Source organism: Pristis pectinata, chromosome 15, assembly GCF_009764475.1.
Source record: "Pristis pectinata isolate sPriPec2 chromosome 15, sPriPec2.1.pri, whole genome shotgun sequence".
NCBI lineage: Eukaryota > Metazoa > Chordata > Chondrichthyes > Rhinopristiformes > Pristidae > Pristis > Pristis pectinata.
The window spans coordinates 49192761-49205873 of NC_067419.1; the positions used below are offsets into that span (position 1 = coordinate 49192761).

A 13113-nucleotide genomic window follows, 5' to 3' on the forward strand; every position below is an offset into this window, starting at 1 on the left:
CCATTCCCATCGCTCCACCACTAGTGGCCTTGCCTTCAGCTTCCTGGGCCCTGAGCTCCAGAATTCCATCCCCAATCTGCTGTCTCTGTTTGGGGTTCCTTAAAACAATTTGTCTCTCATCCTGATTAACTCAGTGTATCTGAAGGGGCAGTGAATTGTCAGGATAAGGGGGAGTCCTCAAGCTCAACAGTGGGAACGAAGTACAAGGCATCAGAAAACTAACCTATAAAACTAATCAGAAAACTCTCATGGGCAGGCACGGTAGTGTAGCGGTTAGTGTAACGCTTTACAGCGCCAGCAACCTGGGTTCAATTCCAGCCACTGTCTGTAAGGAGTTTGTACATTCTCCCCGTGTCTGCGTGGGTTTCCTCCGCGTGCTCCGGTTTCCTCCCACATTCCAAAGACGTACGGGTTAGGAAGTTGTGGACATGCTATGTTGGCGCCAGAAGCGTGGCGACACTTGCGGGCTGCCCCCAGAACACTCTACACAAAAGATGCATTTCACTGTGTGTTTTGATGTACATGTGACTAATAAAGAAATCTTATAGTCCACAGTAGTTTGACCATCGAGGTGTAGAGTGCAGATGTTCCTTTACACGGTTGGTCTCCACTCCTTTCATGCACCATTGGATGTTATGAGGGTGGCTCTAACAACTCAAGAAGCTCAACACCATCCAGGACAAAGCAGCCCACTCGATCAGCACCCCATCCACCCCCCTAAACATTTTGTCCCTCCACCCCCGGCGCTCAGTGGCTGCAGTGTGCACAGTCTACTAAATGCACTGCAGTTACTCACCCAGGCTACTCCCAACAGCCCCTCCCAAACCCACCACCTCTATCACAAGGTCAGCAGGAGCAGGGGAACACCACCACCTGCAGGTTCCCCTCCACTGCACACCATCCTGACAGGAAATCTTTCCCCATTCCTTCACCGTCACTGGGTCTAAACCCTGGAACTCCCTCCCCAACAGCTCCGTGGGAGCCCCTTCACCACAAGGACCCAGTGACTGAAGGTCGCTCAGCCCCACCTTCTCAAGGACATGTGGGGAGGGCAAGAAAAGCTGGCCAGTGGCAGTCTCACCCCAACAAATTAATATAAATATTAATGTCAATTGTTATTCTTCACAAGGGGTGAACGGTTAGGTCTCCCCTCTCCTGCGTTCCACCTGCCCTCATACCCTGGGTCAGTGGATGGGCTGGTCACACTGAGGGGACTGACAGCCCCCAATGTTCCCCCAGCCAATACCACCCAGGGAGGGTCCAAACCAGTTATTCACCTCTCCACGGCCTCATTCTGCCCTCATTGAGCCCCGTATCTGAGAAGGATGTGCTGGTCCCGGAGAGGGTCCAGAGGAGGCTCACGAGAATGATCCCAGGAACGAAAGGGTTAACGCGAGGAGCATTTGATGAGGGGGTGATCTCACTGAAACCTACCAGTTACTGAAAGGCCTGGATAGAGCGGATGTGGAGAGGATGTTTCCATCAGTGGGAGAGTCCAGGACCAGAGGGCACAGCCTCAGAATAAAGGGACATCCCTTCAGAACGGAGATGGGGAGGAATTTCTTCAGCCAGAGGGTGGTGAATCTGTGGGATTCGTTGCTCTCTCGCTGCCCGTTTCATTGGGTATATTTAAGACAGAGACTGATAGGTTATTGATTGGTAAGGGGGTTAAGGGTTACGGGGAGAAGGCAGGAGAATGGGGTTGGAAAAGAATCAGCCATGATGGAATGGCGGAGCAGACTGGATGGGCCGAATGGCCTAATTCTGCTCCTATGGTCTCAGCAGCCATGAAACTAACAGGGCTGCAGGTTTGGCAGGGGCACCCACTGCACGTTAACCCCACCCCGAGCCCAACAGCCTCCAGCCCCGACGTGTGGAAGGAACACGCGGACGCACGGGAGGAACACGCAGATGTTATCTTTCCAGCCAGGACTGGGAGAGCACATCACTGCACGTGGGGCTCTGGCGTGGGAAGTCCGGCTGCTTGATAACAGATCAGGACACCCGCAGTGTTATGAGAAGCTGAAGGCAGGGTTCTATTCGGTTAAAGAATGCAGCTCGTCCAACAGTAACTGATCAGGCATCAGGCAATGGCAGCTGCTTTTACTTCCTTAACACTAAACAAAAACTATAAACACCCAGCCCCAGCACTGGAATCTCTGAAAACACCTTTCACCATCACTCATAACAGAAAAAGCCCATCAAAAAATAAAACTCAACACCAAGTGAGATTGCAATGAGACTGGGAGAGAGGGGTGGGATCAGGGTCTCTATGTAGATGGCCAGAAGGGTTTGCAAGACCACCAACCATCACCTGTGAACCAAATAACAGAGACAATGGCCTTGAAATTGGATCACCCTGTGCTGGGGGCGAGTGCGCTGTTCCAGCACGTTGACAAAGGCCTGCATCAACTTCACTTTGTAAAATACACCAACACTGGAGCCTGGAGTAGGAGCTAATCAGCTCCACAGTACAGTCTACCCAGGGTAACCTTTTACCCCTGGTTTACCAAGAATCCAGCTACCCCTGCCTCAACAATCATCAAAGACTCTGCTCCCACCTCCCTTTAAGGAAGGGAGTCCCAAAAACAAGCCCGAGAGAAAGAAAATTGCCCCGCGCCAGTCTTAAATATGTCCCCTTCAGAGCCAGAGGTCTGTTCTTGCAGGGCTCGCTGGCACTGGGAAGGCAAAGGGGTTTTACTGATCTTGCTGCAATTAAATTTGTTAATTACCTTAACTCTGGCACGTGCCCCCCATCTCCTTCTCCCAGATTGCTGGGCTGTAAAATTGTACAGATAAGGGAGGGGCTTCCAGCTAATGATACTGCCACCAATTCTACAGAGGAAGACTAGTCACAATCCCCCCCTCCCCTCCTCTCGTGTTGTGTTTCATTGTTTCAAATGTTTATCCAATCCAAGATCTCACTAACTCACACAGGAGAACACGGCCAACTGCTGGATCCCCACCAAGTCAGCATCTGTGGAGGGAAAGGGTCGGGTCGGGACCCTGTATCAGTACTGAAAGTGGAGATCGCTGGGGGAAATGGTGAGGCAGGGGCTGGTAGGTGATTGGTGGATCAAGGAGGGGTGAAGGATGATGGGCAGGTGGAGGAGGGGGAGGGTTGGAGTTGGGAGACAGAGGCGGGAGGGTGAGAAGTGGGAACACTACTGTTCCTTTGACATCACTGGGTCTAATCCTGAAATTCCCCCAACAGCACCTCCACCTCACAAACAGCCACATTCAACAAGGCACCACCACCACCTTGGGGCGATTGGGGATCGGAGATAAATACTGGTCTTGCCAGTGTCTCCCGTATCACATAAACAATCTGAAAAATTAACTTCCTCTTCAGAGATTAACCATGGATGATGTGACATGTTCTACAACACACATCTTTTGTGCTAGGTCCAACTCATTCAATGCTACCTGAACATCTATGAACGTGGAACTAGCTAACATTTGATTTCTGGTATCTCCCAAGCTGGTGAGAATCAGTTTTTGAGTGGGAAAAGCTGAGTTGGTGAAAGTCCACAGATCACATTATACACAGAGCATCGTTGGGCCAGGTTAATGTCAGCACGGGCGACTGCCTGTCTCAAGACAATGTCTTCTGATCCCGGAGAGAGTGGTAGACCTTGGTTGTCCGACTGTTGATGAAATCGGATTTCGTGAAACCAGCCTTCAAAGAGAACACAGAAATTTTACAATGACCCACACAGCAACACGGAGAGAGACTTGCATTTCTGTAGAGCTTTAAGTAACCCCAGGAGATCCCAAAGTAATCTACAAATCACTTCAGGGACAGGGATAAACATTGGGTAGGTTCCAGATAGAACTGCCCTGTTCAAAGCAGTGTTAAGGGGCCTTTTACATCCACTACAGAGAGCAGAAGGAGCCACAATCTTCCACAGTGTGACCCTCCCTCAGTACTGCCCCTCCCACAGTGTAACCCACTACTGGGGGCATACCAACATTTCAGAGGGAGAAAGGGGTGGTGGATGCTGTGGAGATTGGGGAGGGCAGAGGCCATTGATGGACTGGAAAATTCACAGTATAGTGCCGGTGGGTTTCCTTGTAGAGCCAGCAGTTGTCTTTAGTGCAGAGATGGTGTGGTGGGCTGTTGAGGGTTACGTTGGTGTTGAAGGGGGTCCCGCTTTGGATCCGACTCAGACTTGGCAGCTACGCTGAGGAAACTCAACATCACCGCAACACTTCCACAAATATTCCCCAAGGAAACGGTCTGGTGATGTACCTTCTTATAGACGCTGTGCAGATCCCGGAACAACCACAGTGTGTACAGCAGGTTGGAGGCAGCTTTCCCTGCATGGCTCGGGGTATTACTGAAAAACAGCAGCACAACGGTTAGGTCGTCAGAGTCTGCTTCCTGGGCGAAAAAGTCAAATACCAGCGGACGCAGGTTTTAGGTGAGGGGGGAAAGTTTAAAGGACATTTACGAGGCAAGTTTTTTTTTTATACACAGAGGGTGGTGGGTGCCAGGAATGTGCTGCCAGGGGTGGGGGTGGAGGCAGACACGATAAATGTTTAAGAAGCATTCAGACAGATATGCGAACGGGCAGAGGAGGGAGGGGTAGGGACCACATGCAGGCAGGTGGGATCAGTGAGGCGGCATCATGGTCAGCACGGACATGCTGGGCTGAAGGGCCTGTCCCTGTGCTGGGCTGTTCTGTGTTCTGTCTAATACTCTGGTTCCACAGACTTCATCAAGGCCATTCAGCCGGTCATCTTCATGCTGGTCACCCTGTCACCACACAACGTGCTTCCCCTGCTCTCCATCTGCTGCCTCTCAGCATCCTTCCCTCCCTGCTGCGTTCTTTGATGAAGATGCAGAGTGTGGGGTACTGAGGGCAGATGTTATGTCCCTGCACCTTCAGAGGCCTAGAGACAAAATTACTCACGGATTAAATAGGCGATGGCTGTTTAGATCCAGGGTAGAGATCAGACAGTGGTGGCAAATGGCGTCTCTCAGAATGAACAGAACGAACATTCTGGGCAGAATGAACACCAAGGCTCCCCAGGAGATGATATTAGGACCACTGCTCTTGTTGACAGACACCAACTACCTGGGCTTGGTGCACAGGATATCCTCTCGCAGGGCACCCTCTCACAGTTTGTGTTTGACACCAAGCTTGGAACATTGAAAGCCTTGGACAGGGCGTGAAGGAAAAGGTTTTCCCACAGGTCAGTGACTGGGCAGAGCCGAGGTTGGAGTGGAGAACAGCCAGGGAGAAGGCGGGAAGCGTTTGTGTGCGCTGGGGTGCGACAGCGCAAGCAGGTTCGACAGGAGCTTCCAAAAGGGAACTGGGCAAAGAATTAAAGGATTAAAATCCCTGGGTGGGGGAAGAGCAGAGCGAGCACAGACACGATGGAATGAATGGTTCCCTCTGCTGTGTTGTTCCACTATTCTCGTTTGCCAGGAGTTTCCAGTGGGTTCCCCTCTCATGGGGGGCTTCCTGTCCCTTCATCCCCTCCCATGGCTGAAGTGCCCTTCCTTTCCCCTCCTCATGAGGGACTGCCCCTCCCGTGGTTGCCCTCCCTGATTCCCGCCCCCCCCCCCCAGTTCAGCCCGCCTCCTGGCAGGAGAGGTCATTCCCACTGAGGGCCTTGGGGAACTCAGTCCCAAGAGCAGCAGGGGAGTCCCGCAAGCTCCGGGCTAATTCCCACAGGCGGATTGGAAATCTATGTGAACCAAGTGTGACCAGTGAGGCCAACTGTTGGGAGGGAGGGACGGAGGGAGGGAAATGGGAATGCCACTGGCCCAGAGGGAGGGAAGTGGGAACACTGCTGGCCTGGGGAGAGAGGGAAGCGGGAATGCCACTGGCCCAGGAGGAAGTGGGAACGCCACTGGCCCAGGAGGAAGGGAGAGGGGAAAGCGGGAACGCCGCTGGCCCGGGAGGGAGATGTTGGATTCAACTGTTTTAAGTAGATTTTTAAAATGTAGAGGGTTTAAGTGGCTGCACAAGGAATGGCCGCTTCCAAGCTTATTGGTTCGTCCATCAGGTGACTACGTGTTTTCTCATTGGTTGGTTTCGCCACAGGTATCAAAGTTTTCTGATGGGACTATTGTTAGCTAAGGAGCACCTCTTATCTCGGGTATAAAACGTGTTTTTTGTTCATTGCTCTCTTGCCTCTGTCTTTCTCTCTCTCTTCCTCCGGTCCTAGTTCACCTTTAGTTCCTTTTGTCTTGGCTCCTCTCCTAGCAGTAAAGCCAGTGCCATGTGCTCTGTGACTGTTTCTTTGTTTTAAACTTTTCCAATACAACTTTGTGAAGCACCAAGTTGTTTTCAACTCATTCCTGGACTCCTGAAAGAACCTGCGGATTCAAAAATAACCGGATCCGACAGAGAGAAGCGGGAATGCAGCTGGTCTTTGCCACTTCACACAGTGCAGAGAGACCGGGGGTGGGGGGGGGGGGGGGGGGGGGGGGGGGGGGGGGGGGGGGGGGGGGGGGCAAAATGGGTTAACCCCTTTAACCACCAGCCATGGCTCTGTGTCCACTCACTGGCTGTGTCGACTCAAGGCCACGATCTTCCCCAGTCCGTCCTCCTTGATCAGGTTGCGGGCATTCTGCGGGTTGTTCTGGATCAGGCTGTGCAGCACCTGACAGGTGAGGCCGGCTGTGTCGTCGGCCATGGCGAAGCCCTCGTCTGCCTCGGGGAGGATGGCGATCAGGTCCGGCATGATCAGGTTGGCTGCAGGAGGAGGAACAGTGAACAGCTGGTCCCACGGGGGGGGTGGTCGTGGGCTGCACCTCGTGCCTGTGGACCCTGCACCAGCCCTGGGGTCAGGAGGGCAGTGAGAAGCCGTCACCTGAACCGTCAGCAGGTGGAGGGTCAACACGGAGAGGCTCCTGACCCGCAGAGTCAGCCACTGACTGACTCTGTCCCTGTCTCCCTCCCCCACTTGACCAGCTCCATCTCTGTCCCCTCTCCCACCTCACAGACCGACACCATTCCCCCATCCCCACCCCGACTGACCAACTCTGTCCCCGTCCCCGTCCCCTCCCCCACTGCCCTACCATCCCCATCCCCTCCCCCACTGGCCATCCCCTCCTTCATTGACCAACACTGTTCCCCTGTCCCCTCCCTCACTGACTGACTCCATCCCTGCCCCCTTCCCCACTGACAGACCCCACCCCCAATGACTGGATCCGTCCCCTTCCCTCCCCCACCAACCGACCCCGTCCCTGTCCTGCCACAGACTGAGGAGAGTGCTTTTCCTGTACTTCCACTGGGTCTGTACCTTCCTGTCCCAAGTCCAGAGGACTTGGCCGACGGGATATAACACAGAAACACGAGAGGGCAGCCTCTTTGCTAGGAAATAGAAAGCTCGAGTATTTTTTGGAAAGTTGTTGGCGACCAGAGGGACATGGGAGTCCATGTACACGGAACACTGAAGGGTCACTGGCACGTAGAGTCAGTAGCGGAAAGGCAAAGAGCATGTCAGCCTTCATTGCGTAGGGAGTTTGTACAAGAGTAGACTCCTTGCTGCGTTTATGGTTACTTTATTGGAGTTATCTGAGAATGTACCTGGAAGAACAGATATGGCCGAGCCAGTCGATGTGGTGTGTTTGCAGTTTTATGAGGCTTTCATTAAGGTCCCTCATAGGAAGTTTGTCAACAAGGTTCAAGCACAGGACATTGCTAGAGGAAGGACGTCACTGAGCTGGAGGGGGGGCAGAAAAGATCCATGAGGATGTTGCCGGGACTGGATGGCTTGAGGTATGTGGAGAGGCTGGATAGGCTGGGACTGTTTTCCCTGGAGCGAAGGAGGCTGAGGGGTGACCTTACGGAGGTTTATAAAATCATGAGGGGCTTAGATAAGGTGGGTGTTCACAGTCTTTTCCCCAGGGTAGGGGAGTCTAAAGCTGGAGGGCACAGGTTAAAGGTGAGAGGGGAAAGATTGAGAGGGGATCTGAGGGGCACGTTTTTCAGCAGCAAGTGGTCCGTATATGGAACGAGCTGCCAGAGGAAGTGGCTGAGGCAGGTACATTAACAACATTTAAATGGCATTTGGGCAAGTACATGGATAGGAAAGGATATGGGCTAAATGCAGGCAAATAGCACAGGTAGGCAGCTTGGTCAGCATGGATGAGTTGGGCTGAAGGGCCTGTTTCCATCCTGTGTGACTCTGTGACCCTAAACCAACCCTGAAAACACTTTAAAGGGATTCTGGAGAGTGAGTGTGAATCGCACGTGAAGCCCCTGGCCACTCACCCAGCTCATCATGGACCCTGGGGTTCCGAGCCATGTTTCTCAGTAAGGAGACAGCTGCCTTCTGCACACCAAGCTCCTTGGAGTGCAGTGTCCGCCGGATGTGCTGGAGACCGTTCTCCTTCGTGGTGATGACCTCAGTAATGGTGTACCCCATCTACAACCGGCAAAGGAATGGATGAACCTCAACACCACAGCAATCAACCTTCCCTGACCTCTTCCCCTGGGAAAAGCTGTGGTAATGGGTAAGGCAGGGAGACATACACAGGCTTTAGAGAGTTCAAGCAAGCTTCCAGGGTTGGCTTCAACTGCTGATGGCAGGCACAGTAGTATAGCGGTTAGTGTAACGTTATTACAGTGCCAGCGACCCGGGTTCAATTCCAGCCACTGTCTGTAAGGAGTTTGTACGTTCTCCCCGTGTCTGCGTGGGTTTCCTCAGGGTGCTCCGGTTTCCTCCCACGTTGCAAAGACGTACGGGTTAGGAAGTTGTGGGCATGCTATGTTGGCGCCAGAAGCGTGGCGACACTTGCGGGCTGCCCCCAGAACATTCTACGCAAAAGATGCATTGCGCTATGTGTTTCAATGTCTTATCTTATCTGGCAATATCAGTGACTTAGTTAATGATAGCAGTGTAATAGTATGTATTGGTAATTAGTACCATTTGGTACCATCAAGATACAAAGGGGAATTAACGGAGAGACGCTCTCTCTACGGGTCAGGGAGTCAGGGAGTCTGGGAGCAGCGACAGGGAAGGGAAATGGGACCCTGGCCTTTGTAGTGAAGGTCACGAACACATCGATACCAAGGGGATGGCAAAGTCGGAATGTTCTTCCGGTGACTGCTATTGATGTGGGATTGGCTGTAAACGTTAACTCTGGGACTGCCAGCTGAAGGATACGAGGTGAGTGTAGGCAGCAAGTTAGAGATCAGCTGGGATCTCACTAGACTCAGGGGCTGAGTGGGATCCAGCTCATGCCTCCTTGAAAGGTAATTGATGTCTGTAACAATGACCAGTCACGACAATCATATTTACACCAGTGGTGTACTGTACCTCACAGTCGAATGATCAGAGGCACAACAGGATTTGTACTTCGGAGCACAGTGGAGCAGCAGGCAGAGCCACCCCTCACAGCTCCAGTGATCCACGTTTAATCCTGACCTCGGGTGCTGTCTGTGAGGAGTCTGCACGTTCTCTCTGTGACTGCGTGGGGTTCCTCCCACATCCCAAAGCCGTTTGGTTGGTGGGTTAGTTGGCTGCTGTATATTACCCCTGGGTGAGGGGTAGAATCCAGGGGGAGTTGATGGGAATGAGGAAATGGGATTAGAGTCAAGGTCATCCCACGGAGAAACAGGCCCTTCGGCCCATTGATCCCGGGCTGCCCATCAAACACCCACTTACACTACTCGTACTTGTAAAGGGATTGCTTGAAAGGCAGTATAGATCGATGGGTTGAATAGCCTCCTTCTACATTGTAAAGAAATACTTAGAAAAATATCAGAATTCAGCATCACTGGTTTCAGCCGGTACAGACCCAGGGGGGCGAGAGCTGTGTGGTTGTGACACAGTAAACCCTGTAAACATAGGATCAGTGTTACAGACTGAACCCAGCAACCACCGAACGAGGGAGCAGAGACTGAGCCATGCACTGGGGCTCGGACACTGGGCTGAACATGAGGAGTTGGCAACAGCTGGATCTCCCCTCCCCACCCCTCTCATTGCAGGCAGCGGGGCCGGGCTTTTATCTTACGGGTCCAGTGCTGGCTGTGAGGTTCTGCAGGGCTCCCAGAGATGCCTCCTGTGTACACGTGCGAGTGCTCCTTGCGATGAGAGAGAGGTACATCCTCACAACCAGACTGTGCCAGAGCCACTCCACGCCCAACGGGTTCCTCTTCTCCTCGATACACGCACTGCTGATCACTGCCTCCTGATGTGAGAGACCAAGAGACTGAGCTTAACTTCACAAGAATTCCCTCCTCTCCCAGTGGGCAGTGTATGGAGGGCCCCAATGTTATATCCCATTCATGGGAGGGTTACTTGGGCCATAGGGAACGTTGTCAGAGGGCAGGTGACTAAACGTTTGGTCTGAGAAGAATATTATAGACAGTGTGGCTATATCACTTGTCAGTGAGACAGCAATCGTCCTGCTGGGCACATGTACACTGCTACATCACTCACTGATGCACCACACCCTGAGTGAATTTACAAATTTCATAATCTCCTTTAAACTCCCCCCCCCCACCCCCACCTTAAACCTGTGCCCTCCAGTATTTGACATTTCCACCCTGGGGAAAAAAGACCCTGACTACCCTATCTGTGCCTCTCATAACTTTATAAACTTCTATCAGGTCTCCCTTCAGCCTCCGACGCTCCAAAGAAAACAACCCAAGTTTGTCCAACCTCTCCTTATAGCTAATATTCTTTAAACCAGCAACATCCTGGTGAACCTCTTCTGCACCCACTCCAAAGCCACATCCTTCCTGTAACGCGGTGACCAGGACTGCACACAATACCCCTAGTGCGGCCTAACCAAAGTTTTAAACAGTTGCAACATGACTTGTCAACTTTTATACTTAATGCCCCAAGCAATGAAGGCAAGCATGCCATATGCCTTCTTTACCATCCTAGGCACATGTGTGGCCACTTTGCACCCCAAGATCCCTCAGATCATCACTGCTCCTAAGGGTCCTGCCATTTACTGTGTACTTTCCTCTTACATTTGACTTCACAAAATGCAACACCACACTTGTGCGGATTAAACTCCATCTGCCATTTCCCTGCCCACATTTCCAACTGATCTGCATCCCGCTGTATCATTTGACAACCTTCCTCACTGTTCACAGCTCCACCGATTTTCATGTGATTTGCCAACTTACTAACCAGGCCACCTACATTTTCATCCAAATCATTAATAGATATTACAAGCAACAGATACACATGGCACCGATCCCTGTGGAACACCCCTGGTCACAAACCTCCAGTCAGAAAAACACCCCTCTATCACTACCCTTCTATGACCAAAGCAATTATGGATCCAATTTGCCAAGTCACTGTGGATCCCATAGGATGTAATTTTCTGGACCAGCCTACCATGAGGGGCCTTGTCAAATCCTTTCTAAAGTCCATGGAGACACCAACCACTGCGCTACCCTCGTTAATCATCTGTATCACTTCCTCAAAAGACTTAATCAAGTTCGTGAGACAAGGCCACCCCTTCACACAGCCATGCTATTCCCAATCATTCCATGCTTTTCCAAACACAAATAAATCCTGTTCCTAAGAATCTTCCCTGCCATGGATGTAAGGCCTAGTGGTTTGTGCGTTGCCCTTCTTGAACAAAGGAACAGCACTGGCTATTCTCCAGTCTTCTGGCACCTCACCTGTGACTAAAGATGATAAAGAGATCTCTGTTGTGGCCCCAGCAATCTCCTTCCTTCCTTCCCTCAGTATCCTGGGATAGATCCCATCAGGACCTGGGAGATTGCCCACCTTAACCTTAATCAAGACACCCAACATCTCCTCCTCCTCAATCTCAACATGCCCTAGATTATCAACACCCCTCCCTGTTCTCACCACCATCCATGTCCTTCTCCTTGCTGAATACCAATGCCAAGTATCATTAAAGGCTGCGACCACTTCCTCGAGCTCTACACAAAAATCCCTTCATTTGGCGACCATGACGTTTTGTTCTGAGCCACATATACGTCAAATGAAAAGTTGGGCAGAACATTGGCGGATGAAATTTAATCCGAACAAGTGCAAGGTGATGCACTTTGGGAAGACAGAGTAAATAGTGAGGAAGTGTTGATGAACAGAGGAGAAGAGATCAAAGTCCATAGGTCCCAGAAAGTGGCAGCACCGGTCAATAGGGTGGTGATGAAGACACAAGGCATGCTAGTGAGTGAAGCCATCGATCAGGCCCAGATGAACGAGCAGGATGGGGGGGCGAGTCAGCTACCTCCTTCAGCTTGGGGCTCCGAGCTCCGAAACAGCCTGCCGACTTCTGCTGGGTCAAGGGGTCGGTCTTCCAGCCCAGGCTCTCAATGTAGGCGGGGGGCAGCTCGTTCTCCAGCTGGAAGGCGAGGTTGTGCAGGACACACGTGGCGTTCTCTGTAGACTGAAGAGAAAGCCGATGGGTTGAAATCAGACCAGCAACCTGCCCCATCTTGGCCGGGGAAATGGCCCCCAGCCCCACCAGTTTAATCCCACCCTCCAAAAACCAGTAGGCACTGGTTCTGCCCACCTGTGAGAACCTCAAAGTATGTCCGTAGGACAGGTGAGACTGCACAGCTCAGGCCCCGCTCTGGGTGACAGGGATTGCACTCCTCAGGTCTGCTCACCAGGAGACACACCTTTGGATGGGTTGGACATGGATGTAGAAACGCCTCCTGGCTACCGGCACAAATCCTGGTTCTGTATCTGTTGGCTTCGGCTGTTGCGAAGGGCAGTAGTGGGACACAGCCTCAGTATAAGGGGTCAGCCATTTAGGATTAAGGAGGAATTTCTTCACTCAGAGGGTGGTGAACCCTCAGGGGTTGTCAGGAGGCTGCAGAGGCTCAGGCAGTGAGCTGACTCACAGCAGAGAGAGATTTCCGGATATGAAGATATTAGGGCTGAGGCAGAAGGTCATCCATCATCCTGATGGATGGCAGAGCAGGCTTGAAGGGCCAAATGGCCTGCTCCTCCTCCTGTTCTTATGAAGCCTGTGGGACAGTTGTTGAATAATTCCTTCCCCTGGCCACTGGATCGGAGGGGTGTGTGGAGTGAGCTCAGAAGAATAGGTTTTGTGGTTGGGTCTCAGGTAGATGGTCATGGGATCTCCTGGTGATTTCCTGTTGAGCATTTTTGGTCACCTGACCCCTGACCTTCCAGCTGTTGGCTCCA

At 52.1% G+C, this 13113-nt stretch overlaps 2 protein-coding genes across 2 annotated transcripts in view; both read right to left on the reverse strand.

Moving 5' to 3' along the window:
• Window positions 1-13113, reverse strand: part of LOC127578273 (NADH-cytochrome b5 reductase 3-like) — a 644669-nt gene that overhangs the window by 113858 nt on the left and 517698 nt on the right. The window lies entirely within an intron of this gene.
• LOC127578271 (plakophilin-2-like) overlaps window positions 2089-13113 on the reverse strand; it is a 48144-nt gene continuing 37119 nt past the window's right edge. Inside the window, exons 8-13 of the mRNA XM_052030075.1 lie at window positions 12188-12346; window positions 9980-10156; window positions 8235-8388; window positions 6521-6710; window positions 4253-4340; window positions 2089-3679 (exon numbers count right to left, since the gene is read on the reverse strand). Coding sequence (XP_051886035.1) covers window positions 3596-3679; window positions 4253-4340; window positions 6521-6710; window positions 8235-8388; window positions 9980-10156; window positions 12188-12346 — 852 coding nt within the window. The 3' untranslated portion in view covers window positions 2089-3595. The remainder of the gene's footprint in view (window positions 3680-4252; window positions 4341-6520; window positions 6711-8234; window positions 8389-9979; window positions 10157-12187; window positions 12347-13113) is intronic.